The 18,652-nt window shown below is 40.5% G+C and overlaps 1 protein-coding gene across 3 annotated transcripts in view; it reads left to right on the forward strand.

Moving 5' to 3' along the window:
- Nucleotides 1-4,382: 4,382 nt before the first annotated feature.
- GK (glycerol kinase) overlaps nucleotides 4,383-18,652 on the forward strand; it is a gene marked incomplete at both ends in the record, with an annotated part of 34,683 nt that continues 20,413 nt past the window's right edge. For 2 of the 3 annotated variants that reach the window (XM_082304910.1, XM_082304908.1), the window contains 8 exons: nucleotides 4,383-4,460; nucleotides 12,304-12,377; nucleotides 13,050-13,156; nucleotides 13,724-13,801; nucleotides 14,794-14,873; nucleotides 15,893-16,030; nucleotides 16,545-16,654; nucleotides 17,246-17,324. In XM_082304910.1, the coding sequence (XP_082161036.1) occupies nucleotides 4,383-4,460; nucleotides 12,304-12,377; nucleotides 13,050-13,156; nucleotides 13,724-13,801; nucleotides 14,794-14,873; nucleotides 15,893-16,030; nucleotides 16,545-16,654; nucleotides 17,246-17,324 (744 nt within the window). The remainder of the gene's footprint in view (nucleotides 4,461-12,303; nucleotides 12,378-13,049; nucleotides 13,157-13,723; nucleotides 13,802-14,793; nucleotides 14,874-15,892; nucleotides 16,031-16,544; nucleotides 16,655-17,245; nucleotides 17,325-18,652) is intronic. The other variant, XM_082304909.1, reaches the window with a different exon arrangement.

Raw genomic sequence — 18,652 nt, forward strand, 5'->3', positions numbered from 1 at the left:
TCTTCATCAATGACATAGACAGTGGGATCGAGTGCACCCTCAGCAAGTTTGCAGATGACACCAAGCTGAGTGGTGCAGCTGACACGCCTGAGGGACGGGATGACATCCAGAGGGATGTGGACAGGCTGGAGAGGTGGGCCTGTGTGAACCTCATGAGGTTCAACAAGGAAAACTGCAGGGTCCTGCACTTGGGTCAGGGTAATCCCCGGTATCAGTACAGGCTGGGGGATGAAGGGATTGCATGCAGCCCTGCCAAGAAGGACTTGGTGGTACTGATAGACAAAAAGCTGGACATGAGCCAGCAATGTGCTCTCACAGCCCAGAAGGCCAACCGTATCCTGGGCTGCATCAAAAGAAGCGTTGCCAGTGGTTGAGGGAGGTGATTCTGCCCCTCTACTCTGCTCTGGTGAGACCCCACCTGCAGTACTGCATCCAGCTCTGGGGTCAGCACAGGAAGGATGTGGACCTGTTGGAGTGGGTCCAGAGGAGGGCCACAAAAATGGTTAGAGGGATGGAACACCTCTGCTGTGAGGAAAGGCTGAAAGAGTTTGGGTTGTTCAGCCTGGAGAAGAGAAGGCTGCGGGGAGACCTTATCGCGGCCTTTCAGTACTTAAAGGGGGCTTATAAGAAAGATGGGGACGGACTTTTTAGCAGGGCCAGTAGGAATAGGACAAGGGGTAATGGTTTTAAACTAAAAAAGGGTAGATTCAGACTGGATATAGGGAAGAAATTTTTTACAATGAGGGTAGTGAAACACTGGAACAGGTTGCCCAGAGAGGTGGTAGATGCCCCATCCTTGGAAACATTCAAGGCCAGGCTGGATGGGGCTCTGAGCAACCTGGTCTAGTTGTAGATGTCCCTCATTATTGCAGGGGGGATGGACTAGATGACCTTTAAAGGTCCCTTCCATCCCAAAGCATTCTATGATTCTATGATTCTATGATGAGTCCAACCATCAACCTAGCACTGCCAAGTCCATCACTAAACCATCTCCCTAAGAACCACATCTACCCGTCTTTTAAATACCTCCAGGGATGGGGATTCAACCACTTCCCTGGGCAGCCTGTTCCAGGGACTGACTACCCTTTCAGTGAAGTTTTTCCTAATATCCAATCTAAACCTCCCCTGGCACAACTTGAGGGTGCTTCCTCTCGTCCTATCCCTCGTTACTTGGGAGAAGAGACCGACCCCCACCTTGCTACAACCTCCTTTCAGGTAGTTGTAGAGAGCAAGAAGGTCTCCCCTCACTTTCCTTTCCTCCAGACTAAACACTCCCAGCTCCCTCAGCCTCTCCTCATAACACTTGTTCTCTAGACCCGTCACCAGCTTCATTGCCCTCCTCTGGACACACTCCAGCACCTCGATGTCCTTCTTGTAGTGAGGGGCCCAAAACTGAACACAGGATTCAAGGTGCAGCCTCACCAGTGCTGAGTACAGGGGCACTATCACCTCCCTGGTCCTGCTGGACACACTATTCCTGATACAAGCCAGGATGCCATTGGCCCTCTTGGCCACCTGAGCACACTGCTGGCTCATGTTCAGGCGGCTGTCAGCCAACACCCCCAGGTCCTTTTCTGCCAGGCAGCTCTCCAGCCACTCTTCCCCAAGCCTGTAGCATTGCAGGCTTGTAATCCACATTGCATGGGCAGTTGAAAACAAGTGCCATCTTCATAAATGTAGTATGCTGGGGAACCGAATTCAACTTTGTTGTAATTAAGTTCTCCAAAATCAATGGGAGCCTCCATTATTACTGCCAGGCTCAAGATTTTTTTAGTAAGTATATCTAACTTCCAAAATCTATCCCTCTGTCATGAATAATATATGCAAGGCTCCCAACTAGCACTTGCTAGATATGAGCTTTGGGGTTTTTTTTCCCATTTTATAGGTTCTTCAGTAGGGGAACAGAATAGTTAACAACTTAAGCTGCATTGTGTAGACTTGCCTGAGTGAGATTTGAGCCAGAAGAAGAAGAAATTAGTCCAGATATCCATGCTCCTTCCTTTAAAGGAAGCTAATTGCTTTAGAACTGTCTCAGCGCTATGAGGCCTCACACCATCTTACCATAAAGGTACGGCCACAGCTCCACCCTTCCTTCCCCTGCAGGCAGCTTACTTGGGACAGTGCCCACTATCTGTGCTAATAACTCTGCAAACAGTAACACTCATGTATTGTATAATAAATACCACAGGAAAAAAAAATGTTCTCTTCAAACACTGAATAGAAATGTAAAAGAAGGGAGAGTACATTGTTGAATGAGCTAGGAAGAATGAGCTATACTCCCTGACTCTGTATTTTCTAGTTTCTGACAAAATTCTTCCCTTTCTGTCTCTCTTGCTTGTGTGCCTGCTGCAGGTTAAAGAAATGGCATAGTTTATCGTTGCCACCCCTCCCGTTCCTGGTCTATGAAAATATACAGGCACTGCTAAAGAATACCCAAGAAAATAGTAGATCTGCACCTCCTAGAACATTTCTATAACCCAGTGATCTTTATAAATTTTACACAGGTGCAGTAGTATTTCATGTTTTACATAAATGTCAGTCATGATATTGCTTCCTCCCTTTTCGGATCCTGAGAGACCTCAACCTTTGCTGAAAATAGTCATGTCTTATCTTGAGTTAAAATAAGTTCAGAACACTACGTTGCAGTTTTTAAAAGAAACAAAAGAAATAACGCGAAACCCACACTTTTCCTAGCAATTATACTAATGAATTCAGACTTAACTAAGATCCCATGAGATGAATGCCTTGAATCGTTAATCAACATGGATATGCTGTAGCCCTGCATAAACTTTTCAAGTCAACTGCGGATGTTGCCCGCGGCTTTAGAGTAGAAGCTGCCTGCAGCATATGCTGTGACAACTGAAGGATGCAGAGGGGAGGGTCGCTTGCAAAGCCAGGAGGGACTGTTACGACCTTCTAGTATGACCTGCTGCGGATCCTTCTCTATGGGTTGCAGCACGTCCCCGAGTAAATTGATCTCTGAACTACAGCTTACATGTTAGGCAAAAATACCAGTCTTGGCTATAAAATTTTAGAATAATAGAGAATCCTTCATAATATTTCCTAAGAGGTTCCAGTGTTTCATTACTCTCACTCTTGAAAATACGGATCTTATTACTGAACTATATTTGTCTCATTTCAGATTTTGCAATTATGGGCTGCAATTAAATCCCTTGCCATCTATTACACATTAGCGGATAGCGCTGTTCGCATCCCAGCCAAGGCTCCTAGATGCCAGCTGAAGTGCTAACAAACAAAAAAGGGTATGTTGTAAGCGTTTGGTAAGATGTCACACAAAATGTTACCAAGCGGCAGCAATCAGATTTTGCTTATCAGGCAGCAATGCCGACAAAACACCATGAGTTTGGACCACGACCACTAATGGGGAGTTACAACAACAACAAACTACTCAGTGGTGTCTGTGGGGTCTGTCTTACTGTCAACATGTGTCACTAGGTAACTTCTCATGTGCATTTGTCAGCGTTATTAGCTTTTGCAACTCTATCACAGGTCTTGCAACACCAGCAGTTTTTCTTGAAGCACTATGTAGTAAGGAAGCAACATGTAGTAAGGAAGGAGGATCAAGATCCCAGTTTTTAAAGTGAATGAATAGTTCTGCTTGACACAGAGTAAAGCTTTGAAAGATGAAACAAGACCCTTTGGGGCTGCTAACGTTTTTCAGCCGATGCCATGGCTCCGGTGACTCAGTTTTGAACACCTCCTCGGCAATATTCGCTCTGGACAGAAAATTTCCAGCGGACATCTCGGCTGGGCACCTCCCGAGCACTCACCCGCTGCGGCTGGATCCCGCCTCAGAGCGGCAGCGCCGCCGGCCGCACCGGGAAAGCCGGCCGGGCCCGCGAGGCGTTTCGTCCCGCTCTCGCCGATGACAAAGGGAACAGGTTTGGCTCCGGGGAACGCGGCCGCAGGACACAAACGGCCGCAGGCTGGCGCCCCAGCAGGCTCTCCCGGGAGCCTCGCCCAGCGCCCCGAAGACCCCCGCCGGGCGCCCCGGACTTCCCTCAGGAACCGCCCCCGCCTTCCCGCGCCGCCCCCGGGCCAACGGCTCGCGGGCGGAGGGAGGGGGCCCCTCCCACGCGCCGCCCGTCACGTGACGCTCGCCCCCGCCCCCGGCCCGCTTCCTGCGCCTCCCGGCCCCGCCCCCCGCCCCTCCGCCCCCGCCGCGCCCCGCGCGCCGGTTGGCTGCGGGCTGACACAGCGCGCGGCAGCGCCCCCCGCCCCGCCCGCCCCCGCCCCCTCGCCGGCTTCACCCCGGCAGCCACGCGCCGCCGGCCGCGAGCTGGCCGGGGAGCGTTAGCGCGGCCGTTACCCGCTGGCTGAGGGACCGCTGAGGGGAACCGACGGGCGGCGAAGCGGGGCTCATGGCCGCCTCGGACCGGATGGTGCTGGGGCCACTGGTGGGCTCCATCGATCAGGGCACCAGCTCCACTCGCTTCCTGGTGAGCACATCGTGGGGCTTGGGGCGGCCCCGGGCGCCGAGGCGTGCGGGGGCAGGCGGCGGCTCCGCGGCCTGAGGAAGCCGCCGCTGCTGCTCCTTCCCTCTCCCGCATCCTCGCGGGGTGCCGCCGGCCTCTGCTGTGCCCTTGGGGAAGGGCAGGGGGAGCGGGCCGCGCAGGGCTGTGCTACCGCTGCCCCGGCTCCCGCCTCCTGCCCCGGGCCGGCATCCCTCTGCCCCCCGGCGGGACGGGGCTGCCGCGCCGCGAGGAGAAGCGGGCGCCCGTGGACACGGGGGTGGCGGAGCCTGCGGCCGGCGGTGTCCCCCGGCGATCAGACCCCCTCGCCTTCCCGCCGCGCTGCGGGGCGAGAGCAGCGCTGCCTGTCCCGCGGAGAACGGGAGGGAGCGAGCCGGGGCGGGCCGGGGTGCCAGCAGCGCCTGCCCGGCCCCAGAGCAAGCCGGAGGCCAGCGTTTCTGGCTGCTGCTTGAGGGGTCCGCCAAATCCCGCTGCTTCGAGCTGGTTGTGTTTTAAATCTGTCCGGTATCTCGCCCTGAATGAAATCAAATGGACAAGGTGCTCAGGCACTGGAGAAATAGATCCGTGTCGGTTCAGTAACTGTGATTAGCTGGTGCTCAAACAATGCAATGACTCTGCTGTGTTCTCCTCTAACATCTACTTGGGCCTGTTGGAGTGACTGCTGCAGTTCCGGAGACTACAACCCTACTGTTAATGCATCCTGTGCACTGTAGTTATTCAAGTGACTGAACCTGTACACCTTATGAAAGGTGGGCTTGTTTAAATGCTGGAGGAAGATAGTTTGTTTAAGGATGGAACGATTAATTTATTAATCATATATATATAAGGCCTTTAGTTTAAGGATCTAGTTGTTTCCATATTATGCAATAGACAGTAACTAATGTTGTGATTATATATGAAACTCACTATATAAACTTCCTGCTTCCAAATCTCTACAAATGTCCTGTTGCCTAGTCAGTAAGTCATGATAATTTGACTTGGATCCCAGTGATAATTTCCACCATGGAAATGGAATAGAGATAATGATTAGATACAAAATGTTGTCAAACATGCACAACGTTGAACTGGGAAGATGAATGTTTTGGCTTGCCCTTGCTTTTTTTCTTTCCTTTTTTTTTTTTTTTAATGCTTCCCCGATGTGGAATGTTCTTTCATGAAGCAGGAGACTAGAATATCTTCTTGACCTGTGTTACTACTATTACTCAATATCATGACCTTCATGGGACTGTCAAATGACAAAACACAGATCTGGGGGTGGAGAAGAGCTTCAAACTGACAAATGACACCAGTGGGCTATCTTGAATGCCAGTCAGGAGTCCTTTTCGGAAAAGAATTTGGAAAAGTTCTCTGTAACACCTGAAGATAAATTTTATCATCTGCTTTATGTGTACGCCAAGTTAATTTTTTTCTTAGCCTAAAAGGATAACGCTAGTAGAACTAAAAGAGACACTGCAAGCTTTAAATTTATTTTCAAGCTGTTTTTACAAGTATTTTTACAAGTTATTCTAACAAGGAATTTCTTACCCTAGATACATTCATCAATGGTTTGTATACAGTCGGGGTCTTTTTCTGTCTACATGAGATATGTTTCCAGTGTTTGAGGATTCAGGTGCTCACACAAATAAATAAGAGGCCATAATTCTTTCCTTAATTTTTTTAAAAAGTGTATTGTGCCTGTCACTCTTTTCAATTCTTCTTGTATCCATCTAATTTTTTCTCAATTCATTTCAAAATACAGCATTGTTTTAAACCTGGCAGCATGATCAAACTATTATGATAATAAAGTTATGTGGATTTGAGCAAAAAAGATACATCATCACTGAATTAAATCAGAACATGGGGTAGGGGAGAAGAAGAGGGCAAAGTGTGCAGGGATCGGCTACAAGTCGCATCAGTCATTCAGATAATAATACATGTATCTGGAGAATTCTGTGCTGGAAACACATTGCCACAGTTAGAAGAGAGACTTTGCTTTGAAATATTTTAAGTCAAAATGTAATGTGGTGTTCTTTTTGCCTGGGTTATTTCCTTGGCTCTCTTATTACCTCTTGATCTTTTACTGTGTTAGTTGTTTTGCATACCTTTCTCACTGATCTCTCTGTACATTTTTTTCTCTAGTGCTTCCAACCATTTTCATCTTCATCAAGTCACCAGTCAAAATCAAATTGTTGGTTACTTTGCACATGCGTACTCAGTAGTACAGTGCAACTGTTAACCTAGTTTTTTTAAGGCGGAAGACATACACTTTTGACCAGGTTAAAGATGTCTGGGTGAAAAACTGGCTGGTCCTCTGGGGCCAAAAGGTAGTGTCAACAGTTCAGAGTCTAAATTTACAATTATAGGTGGCCAATTTACAAGTGGTGTTCCACAGCAGTCAGTAGCCAGGGCTTATACCCCAGAGTACTTTCATCAACAGCCTGGAGGATGGGTTGGAATGCCCTCTCAAGTTTGCAGATGACCGCAGACCAGGGGGAGGAGTTGACTGGAATTCCAGTTGGAGAAGGGGCCTGGCAGAAGCTTCATGAAGTTCAACAAAATTTCACGCTTGGGACAGAAGGCTAAAAAGCAGCTTGGTGAAAAATGACCCAGATTCCTGCTGGATAGCAAGTTGAACATAAGTGAGCAGTGTGTCCTTGCGGTGGTGAAGATTAACCACATTAAGAAAAGTGCAGACTATGGATCAAAAGAATTTTTGCTATCTGTGTGGCACTTAGGAGGCAGCATTGAGAACGCTGTGTCTGGTTTTGATCCCCTCCCCCGAGGAACAGAGTGAAGAACTGGGTTTTGTCCAGCAGAGGTTCACTGACATCATCAGTGCGCTGCAGCACAAGGCATGCAAGGAGAGGTTGGGACAGCAGGGGTTGTTTCATCACAGGGGAGTCTAAGGGGATGTCTTTGGCTATCTAACCACAGTTTGTAGAGAAGTCAGAACCAGCCTTTTCTCAGACATGCACAGAAAAAAGCAATGAACACAAGTCGTGGCAAGGGAAGCTTCAAATAGATGTAAGGAAGAAATGTTTCACTATGAGGGGCTCTGGATCAGGGGCCCAGGAAGCCTGTGGAACATCCATCCTTGCAGATACTCAACACCTGACTAGAAAAGGCCCTGAACAACCTGGTCTGACTTTAAGCTTACCTGAGCAGTGGGTTGGGCTAGACGACCTCCTTCCAGAATTAATTGTTCTGTGTATGGACACAAGTTTGGAGAGATTCTCCTGCTTATGTGAATGAGGCTGTATGAGCATAGACGATGAAGAGGCACTAGAACTTAAGTGTATTTCTGTTACTGTCACTCCTTATTTATCCTTGCCTCTCACATACGCTACACATACAGTTTTAGCTTATGCTGTAGTTTTACCCTCTGGGGACCCTAATTTTGATCTTTTCTTTGCTAAGCTACTTGCTTTTGCAAAATAAACTGTAATTGTTTTTGAGATCTCAACTTTTCTGTTAAGTTGGGTTGAACCTGGATAGCAGATTCAGAGTTACCAGGGAGAGCGTGGTGCTTTGAGTACCAGTGCCATTGCTTAAGGCACATTTTCTTAAAGATATCAGGCAGGAAAATAAATTAAGTAGCCTAAACAAGTGTACCCAGATGACTAAATTCTGGTCTACATGTTTTCCCAAAGATTTTCGTCAAATACTTGCATCTCTCATGTTCCACTGTTTTATTCAAGAATCATATAATAAAAATCCGTTGTAACTTCTTTTGCTAAAAGTCTTGCGATCAGGAGCTAATGGCCGGCTGAACCACTGCCTGATCTCTTAAAGGTATTTGCTGAGTAAAGTCTTTCTGGCGTTTTATCTAGGAACAGCAAGAATGAAAATATTCAGTGAAGTACATATACTTCAGGTTCTAAGTTTGTCAGTCAGCCACAGAGAATTTTTTTTCCACCTCAGTGGAATATTTCTTTCTTTCTTTACTGCATTTCCAGAAGAAACATTCAAATAAAGCTGTATCACACTGTAACCATTCTTTTCAGTAAACAAAAACTGGTTTTAGATAAGGAAAACTTAGTACCCATTGAGCTTCAGAGGGGAATCCATTTCACCCCTCTACTGAAGTAACATGACCTTTTGGGAAAAAGCAAAACTTGATTGTATAGCTACAAGAAGGGTTAAAAATATAGAAAACATTTTAATTTTTCCCTAACTCTTGGCTTTTATTACTTAAAATACATTGTAGTTCTGCTTTTTATTCCCATCATCATAAGCACCTCCTTGAGGGAGGAGGGAGGTCTGTTCATCAGGAGCCTTCCAAGCAAGACAATTTCTAGGTGACTTGTTAAACTGTGCTTATTTATAAATTCTGACTGCCTGCTAATCCTAGTTAAATGCCAAAGGTTTAATTATTGATCGTCTGTCATCCATCGCCCAGTTGGGTTGATTTCAATGCAATTTCAGAACTCCAGCTCTGAGCTTGTTTGCCTCAAAGCCATAGCTGTTCCAGCTTAACAGAAACTCATGAAGATACAGCATAAGCTAACAGAAGTAGCTTTTCTGCAGGCAGGGTTACGTGACAAAGCTTAAGAGTAATGAAAAATTACATCTAAAATCTATGTTTTCACTATTGTCTTTTCAGCTGTGCAGCTTTTTGCATAATTTCCATAAGCCTCATGTTTCTGTTTGTCTCATATTTCTTTTCATTCACTGAAGACTGTTAGACTGGTTGATCTGAATTCTTTTCCACTAAGATGATAAAGGCTCAATGTAATACCATGCAACTGTTTGCACCCTTTCATATGATGTCATGTATTATATTAGAGACCCTATAAAGATCTTGAATTAACTGATCAGCCCTTGTGATTGTCTGCTTGTTTACATACAGCATAGCTAAGTAGGTCTTTCTTCTCTCCTTCACTCTGAAATTCAAGGCTCAAGCTCTAATTCTTTGTATGATAATTTGTTCGGAGTGGAAGGAGAGTGTTATTTATTCCTTTTCTTTAATCTCTCACCAGAGAATTCAGTACATATCTGGTGGTTTTCACTGTCTCATCAAATCATCTCTGTTCAAGATAGCTCTACATGTCCAAATAGCCTATACAATTCTGTGACTACTGCTGATAAAATTAGGGCAAAACTGACTTTGGCTTTTTTTCCCCCCCTACAAAAAGTGAGAGATCAGTATCATAAACTGGAACCAGGTCTTAATGAATATGAAAGGAAGGAAAGCAGTGACAGAAATACACTTCAAACCTGTTTCAACAGGAAAGTATTGACCTTATCTGAATTACTCATTGTTACCTATTTCTCTCTCCCACCACTGTCACTGAGAGAAACAAAGAGTGCTTGGGGGTTTTGTTGGCAACAGGTTTTTTTGGGGGGAGAGAGGGCAGGGAAGGAGGGGAGGTCCCATTTGTTCTATTTATTCCTTATTTTGTTTATCGTCTTCTAGGTTTAAATGTAATGACTCATTTATGTTTGGCATCCTTTCGTGTATCAGAATTCTGTTTATCACTGTAGAACATGGTATTGTTCTCAGTGAAACTTTTTAATCCCTTGCCCTGAGGTACAGGGAGTGTCTGCTGCTTTGTTGAGGATGTCAGAAGCTTGTGGTTTTGTTTGTGATGGATTAGGAGAACGTGTTTACCTAGTTCTTCTCTATGGACATGAAAAATCTATGCATTTGTAGTGTTATTGCTTCTGTTGAGAATTTATTGCTGTCAGAACAGCTTGCTTAGAAGGAGGCAAAAAGCCTTGCCATGCTAGAGCATCACCCTTTATTGTCTGCAGGTCACACGCTCCAGATTCAAGGAATGACCTTGTCTAACTCAATCTGTAATTATTTCCTGCTAACAGTAGGAATCCTTATGCACTGCCCTCTGTCTCAAGGAATACTGAATGATTAATGGTGAATGATTACCGCATGGTATTTAACATTGTTAGTAGGTCAGATACATACAGGTTCAATAAAAAGTCTTCTATCTTTCTACCTTTATTATAAAAACTTAGTAAATGTTACTATGCTTTTGGCAGAAAGGCAATTTCACGTAAAAAAAAATCTGGCTGCATACATGCAAAACTTGATATCTCCTATTAACTATGTTGCATAGCGTTTTAAGACCTGTATCCCATTATACTAATTCCTTCCAAGCATGCAGTACTGGCAGAGCTTACCCTTCCATTAGGATAGCTTCATGTCAACCCTGAGCTGGTAGATGAAACACAGAAGCAAATATGGTAAAAAGAATACAGTGGTGCTTTTTCTATGCAATCTTTCCAACTGATAACAGAAAACAACAAATGTACCTTTTTAAGACTTATTTTCTGGGGAGTGGAGGGGAAAAATTAGCTTTTAGTATTTTTCGGAGAGGTTGTGCTGTTTCCATCTATGGAGGTTTTCAAGACCTGCCTAGAAAAAGTCCTTGAGCAACCTGGTCTAATCTCATAGCTGACCCTGCTTTGAGCAGGAGGTTGTACTAGAGATCTCTCAAGGTCCCTTTCAGCCGGAATTATTCTATGATCCTAATATATAACTAGAATGTTTCTAAACTTCAAAGTTTCACTCTAAAGATACACTTTAAGGTTTCAAAGAAACTGGAGAACAGAACTTCATCTGCTCTTTGTCAGAATTGTTCTGTTAGTTTCAGAGTAAACTGTACTATCTAAGTGAAATCAAGAGTTTATGGATTAAAGGCTTTAAGAGAAATTCCTAAAATTTGTGGAATGAGAAGAGACCATTGCGAAGAAAGTCTAGAAGAGATTCAGTTGTATCCTAGAGAGTGGATGGGTATAACTGAATTTTGTACCCTTATCACAAGAGTGGTTTCTAACTCTGACCGTCCTCTGCTTGCCATGAAAAGATAGGACGATGTCCTACTGGCATGTTCTGCAGTTCACCGGAGTCTGCTGCTAGATTTTCTTTCTAGGTCCCTGAACATTCTTCAAGCAAAAGATTCTGCATGGTGCTAGTGAGAAAGAGCCATTTTCACAGGAGTGTCATCATTGCCCAGTCAGTTATGCTGGATTACTCATTGTATAATTAAGTTGGATGATTTACTGGGTTTCATCTTAGCTTGGCCACAGTAGATTGCTTTTGGAAACAGGCCACTGATGGTGAATGAAGATCATTGTGTATTCTAGCTGAGCTTCTACCGCAAGGCAGAGCCTCTAACTTACTATTCCGTAAGAACAGCCATTAGTATAGTCCTCAGGATTCTCTACTCTGCTGTTTTTTATTGTAGTATATCCAAATCTAAGTCAATTTTCTGCATGTTCTTTGCTTTTTTAATGTATTGTATTGCTGCAGTGACATTCTTTTCTTGTCAGATTGTTCATGAGCTCTGTATTTGTAGTTTGTTCTGAAACAAACCGGGTTCTGCCTAGGTGCTTTTTCTTTCTTCACAGTTTGGTCCTTTCTGTGATTTCTAAACTACATGTGATCGTCTGTCTTTCAAAATCACTCCTCCTAAAAGTGAGCTAGCCCAAGAAAAGGCATAGCTCTGGCATTAGAGTATCAGAGCAGGAACTAAAGAAATGTTATTATGCGTAGCAGTGGGTATTTTACCGAGAGGTACGTTCTAAAATGCATCATTAGTTTAATTTCTACAACCTCCACAAGAAAAAATTTTCCCAATCCATCAAGAAAAAAAAAGCAGTTATAACTGACAGCAAAGCTTACCAAAATATTCTTTACTCACCTTAATTACAAAAATTCGTATATCTGAACCCAGGTTATATGGATATTTGGGTTGATAGAAAATGACTATTAATTATTCTGGCACTGTATTTTTCAAAAGAATAAATATTAATTTGTTGTTGCTTAAGCATCTGTGTTCATAGAAAATTCTGTTGTGTAATTTATTCACAGGTTTTTAATGCGAAAACAGCAGAGCTCTTGAGTCACCATCAAGTTGAGATACAGCAGAAATTCCCTAAAGAAGGGTATGAATTTTTCGTGTTTTTTTATTTGTTTGTCTACATTTTGGTAGAACTTATGTATTTTTATCTATGAATGATCAAAACTGAAGTTGATTAATAATTATTACGAGCATAGTATCTGCTATAAAAGACTGTGTGGTAGGAAAAATGGCATAAAAACCCCACATTGCATTTCTGGTACATGCTCTGAGTTACGTAAACTAAAAATACTTAGTGTTTTACTCTGACCACTCATTAACGTATTTAAAGCTGAAACTTTAAAGTTTAAAACTAAAGTTTAAACGAGACTTAAAGTCTCATTTAAAGTGGTAAAGCTGGTCATTTTTACAATTTAATCAGTCTTCAGCTTAGTCCATAGAAATTGCTTAGTTTGTTCTCTGAGGTGTTTTTTTGTTTGTTTGTTCTTAGCTGACCTACCATGTGCTGCCAAAGCCCTCTGTATAGAATAAAACAAAACAAAATTCTTTGTTTTCTGCAGATGGTTTTGTTGTGAAAATACAGCTTACTGTTTAAAATGGGTTTGAAATTCTTTACACTTTTTCTAGATATGTAAAACATACTTTGTAGTTATGATTGTGTCAAAATGCTCAGCTGGTTTTTCAGACTGGAATTTCTTTTTTTCCCTAAAGGTTATTTTTTGTCTTTTTATTAACTGGTGTTTACTGTTTGTTAAAGATGGGTGGAACAAGATCCAAAGGAAATATTAAAGTCTGTCCATGAATGTGTGGAAAAGGCCTGTGAGAAACTGCAACAACTGAACATAGACATCACTAACATAAAAGGTATTCCTAGTACTTAAGGGTAACTGAGGGCTTTAACATACTCATGGTTGAGCAAGTCACATTCTCTAGTTTTTAAGTCAATAAATAGAAAGGTGGCAGTATGTGCTGGCCTCAAAGAAAATGTTAAATTGGAGTTGAGAGCAGTTTGTTTGGGAGGAATAATGAGAAAATAAGTCCTTCGTGTATATTAGCAATGCAAAATCTACAAAGTAGACTTAACCTAATCTTGCAAAATCACAGAGACAAGTGATGAATGAAGGCATTCTGAAATTTAAATTAGGACTTACTGGGAAAAGGTAGTTTCCCTATTAGTGGTGTTGCTGTCTCTGTGGCAAAAAAGAGAGATTTAGAGCACATAGGTTAAGCAGCAAAAGTTGAATGATGAGTTTTTAGAAGTTATTTCTAGATTATAACATGAAAAAGTTGGAAGCTTTTTATTTGCCATTTGCTTTCCTCTTCTCCTTACCTGTTCCTCCCTCCTCTCCACCTCTCCCTTCCCCTCCTCACCCCCTAAAAGGGGAAAACAAACCTTCTGAAAAGGATACTTCTTTCTATTTTGTCCTGAAGCCATCGGAGTCAGCAATCAGAGAGAAACGACAGTGGTTTGGGACAAGACAACTGGAGAACCTCTTTATAATGCTATTGGTAACTACTATACTTTCTGAATATGTAATATCATAAAATGACCGTGTTGTAGAAAAATGCTTTCCTGGTTTCCTGTGCAGATCTCATTGTGGCCTAGCCTACTAACTTCTTTGATTTTTTTATATCTGTGTCATAAGCTGTGTGTTTGTATACACCAGTGCAGTTAAAAAAAGCCTATTCTGTTAAAATTATTACTTAATACTTAATAAATTGCTTTATGGACTTTTAACAAAAAACAGCGTTCCTGAGGGGGTTTGTACATCCCTGGCATGTAATGAAGCTCTGACTTATGCCCAGTCACTTTCTTTTAAATGAAAGAGCTTACTGAATTTTCAGGATGCTTTTGATTTTACTTTAAGTAGGTGTAATGAATTTAAGGCATTTGGAATTTTATTTTTAACTTACCTTGGCTTTTCAGATTATGTCAGCTGAGAAATGGTAATTGTCTAGATTTGCTCTTTTAGGCCATGTCAAGTACCAGATTTAGTTTAGCATAGTATCACTGAAAAATCAGGACTTCTATATTCAAATATGTATTGTTTATATCTTTATTTTAAGACCAGCTGTACCTTGGTAACTCTGACATAGCACTTCAGTTCAAAGTTTTCATAGAAATAGTAAATAATCAACCTGCTATTTGTTTTAACCTCCTAGTTTAATGACAGTCATCTGCTGTAAACAAAGTAAAGTAGTATTAGTCATTTGCTTATGCTCTGGTAGAGAAAAGTATATATCCTATTATGTGGAAAATCCTGTTTGATTTCTCAAATCATTTGTTCTTCTAAATCAAATGAGTTTATCTAACCATTTTTAATTTTTACAACAGTGCATTAAAAATACAATGGCAATACAATATTCTTTCAACTACATGAAAAGCTAAAAATAAATACAGGAATTTAACAGCAAGAGCTCTAGTTTTGTAGAAGAAGCTTGTACATATCACTTTTCATTTATTAAATCAGTTGATCAGTTAATTTCATTCGTGTTTTTAGTGTGGCTTGACCTGAGAACCCAGTCAACAGTTGAACGGCTTCTTAAAAGAATTCCAGGAAAGAACAAAGCCTTTTTTAAGGTAAGAGATATTCCAGAACATTTAAATAGTAGCTGAACTATTATTGCTACAGTACGTAACGTTTTGGAGATGCGTGCTTAAAATTCCACAAAACAAAGTAAGTCAGTTGTAGCGTCTAGTCCCTTCTTAGCTTGTTACATAATAAAAAATGTGCATAATACTATACTACAGATCTGAGACTGGAAAATGTTTATTTTCCTCAAAATAAGTGGTTAACACTCCTTACATATCGCAGTAGAGAAGTTAAATGGGTAATCGTTAGTGAGACTTAATCACCTGCTACCTATCCACTGATAAGTAAACATCACACACAAAAATTAAGAGCAAGTAGGAAAAAACTGTTTGGAAAATAATTTATTAATGTGAAATATATTATCCTTTCTCATCTTATGCCTTAATATTGAAATTAATTGCAACCGAGCTGAGAACTGGGAAGATATTTTATAAAGAGCAAATTCATTCTTTTTTTTTTATATGGGTATATATATAACAATTTGCAAAAAAAAAAGTTTGCAAAAAGGTGTCATAATTATTTGATTTATATTTTCCTCGATTGATTGTATAAATATTATATATTTTATATATTATGTATTTTCAGCCAGGAAATGGTTGTCAAAAAGCATATAAACTTATTTGATTTTTAAGTTCTAGCAGAATACAAATTCCATCTTTCCTGTGCTGTGCTGCTCATTTTTATTGACATTATTTGCTGTCTAGTCATATGGAGATATCCTAGATAAGACAGGACTTCTGCAAACAATTATTGCCACGTAAATGGTCTTTGAACTGCATTTAGATCAGCTTTGATCTTTGTCCATTAATGCATTGGTCATTTGGTTTTGATATTTTCAGACTTGTGTATTGTATGCTTAGTACTTATTTAAATAACAAGCTTGTGTCATTTCTCTGAGTTTTGTGTCTTTGGTTTTTCACTTACTATCACCATTTTTATATATAATTACAGTATTCATGGAAAAGATACTTGCATGGTCTTTAAATGATTTTTTTTTATTTTACAGTTTAGGACTGGTCTTCCACTTAGCACTTATTTTAGTGCAGTGAAACTTCGATGGCTTTTGGATAATGTGGAAGAGATTAGGCAAGCAGTTGATGATGGAAGAGCTATGTTTGGGACTATTGATTCATGGCTTATATGGGTATGTATTTGTGAGTTTATTATTACTCTTTTTAAAATGAATTTCATGTCATGCAAATTTCTGTGCAAAGTACTATGACACATGATGCCCACTGATCACACAGTGATGTCAATACAAGCCACTAAAGAAATTCCATTAAAGTTCCCTGCAAGATGAACTTGTACTGTCCCTGTATCACTATATTTTTTTTGTAGATGCTTATATGTAGTTTACCATTTATAGGTTGCTGTAAAATTTTGCTCATGCTTTTGGAAAAATCTGGGACTTTAGAAAGATGTATTAGCCACCTTTGCAATATAAGAACCCAGGAGGTACTGCTGTACCTTTATTACCTCTCTCATGCCTTTTTTCCACTATATCAAATCTGCCTCTTTAATTTTTTGCAGAATTATCAAAATCCTCAGTCCCAAGCTGAAAGCTTTGTGAATGTAAAAAAATCTCTTTTGTAATTAATTGGTTGAAGTAAACCTGTATCTTTTCTTGGCAAATACTGTTGATATTTTTTTTTGTTCAGAGTTTGACAGGTGGAAAGAATGGAGGTGTTCACTGTACAGATGTAACCAATGCCAGTAGAACAATGTTGTTCAACATTCATTCCTTGGAATGGGATCCTGAGCTCTGCCAGTAAGCTCAGTTCTTCAGTAATACTGTTATTTAAATAGATTCTATAAGTGATGTGTAAAGAAACTCATTTAATAGTAAGAATCTCTTATCTAGACTAAGATCATACTGTTGTATTTACTGTTAACATTAACAATTAAGATTCATTGTTCTCCAGACGTCCAAATTACAACTGTCTGGATTAATTAAAAGTAGCAGAGCCTTGATTTTTTCTGTAGGTGGAAGACTGGTTCATGGAAACATTTAATAGTTTCTTTATTCCTTAATCAAATTTGTAAGGCAGTTACAATGATAGTGTCTCTATTTAAATTTAAATTTATTAATAACAATTATTATAAAGATATTGTTGGAAGAGGAATGACTTCCCACATGAAAGAGTTGGGTATGTCTTCAAAATATTCAAATATATGCTGTTTTACCCCATAATTCAGTCTCACCTACTGTCACAAGTAGAAAAACACATGATGGATTAAACCCCAGAAATTGCTTTTATTTTTTTTTCTTTACAGCTTAAACTTATTTAAGAAAATAATTGCAAAATGCTTTCTGATTTAGCACTGACCACATGTATAAATCATTTTGTATTGTGTTCAGGTTCTTTGATATTCCTATGGAAATACTTCCAAAAGTACGAAGCTCCTCTGAGATTTATGGCCTGATGGTATGTTTTCTTGTGTGTGAAGTTAATCTTGTAATAACTATATCAATATAAATTTGACAGAATTTCCATAGATTAAGACTAATGGCTTTTTCTAGATGAGTATTGTTTGATTTATGATTAGTATGTCATTATCTACTGTTGTGTAATATTATATGAAGTTGAATATCTGTTGTTTTCTCTTTTAAGTGTCAAATAGACAAAACAAAATGGGAGACGTTTTCGATAAGGATAAACATTTTGTTTGTTTATTACAATTACTTATTGATTTAGAAACTACCCATCAGAATGCAAGGTATAATCAGTAGATTAAAAGAATGAGATTGCTGTTATTAGAGCACAATATTTTTACTTCTGGTACAATTTAAAAGAAGAGATGAAAATCGCTACAGAAGCCTTCATGAACTAGGACGACTGGATAAGATGTGTAATGTCTTATTTCCACATAACTGAAGGCAAGATTAGTCAGTTTCTGTGAACTGGAAAGTTACAAGTGACAACTTAGATTGCCTTCTTTTTGAAAAATAAACTCCTCTTGCCCTTTATATTTACATAGCACTCAGTGAAAAAAATATTTTGGAATATTGTGATGTCTTTTTAATCACACTGCTTCCAGTGCAGCTGTGAATATTACTTAGAAGTAAATCATTAATTGTTATCATGGGGCTGAGGTTTCAAGTTTGCTTTGATGCAGCACCAACTCTTCTGATACAGTGGCATCTAATTTATTCTTAAAAGCTTCAGAATCAGATAAACTGGATGTTGTGATTTTGCATTCTTTTTCCTGGCAGTTTGCCCTATTGTTTACTGAGAACATATAGGCATTTTGTAATTAAGACAAGTTATGAGATTTTTATTTAAAATATAACTCTAACTTGCCTGAAATGTAAGTATTTTTGCTAATCTGTTAATGGAAATGCCACTAGAAGTCGTTGCTGACTTTGTGAATGTCAGATGAGAGTGAGTTGTATTAAGCTGAATGAGTAAGGTGAATGGAAAAAGATACTACCTGGCAACTGAAACAGAATAGCTGGTCACTTTAAATGTGAATTTTTGTTTCTCTTCCCTTTTCCTTCCATTTTTTTTTTCTTTTTCTTCCTTTTGCTGACTGTAGAAAATCTGTCCTAGCCTGGTGAGTAGAGGCTTCCATTAGGCTGACCACCTATATCTTATTCATTCTGTTCAGATACTGTGCATTTCCATTGGTTTAAGGATTAGTAAAAGCACACTTTCTAGACCAATAAATTTGGTGGGTATTTCCAAATTTGAGATATTACAATTAGAGTTCATGACAAAGTTGTTTCTAAAATGTAATCTTGATGTATGCATTTGCCTTTATTTGC

Source organism: Platalea leucorodia (genome assembly GCF_965183815.1).
Source record: "Platalea leucorodia genome assembly, chromosome: 2".
NCBI classification, from domain to species: domain Eukaryota; kingdom Metazoa; phylum Chordata; class Aves; order Pelecaniformes; family Threskiornithidae; genus Platalea; species Platalea leucorodia.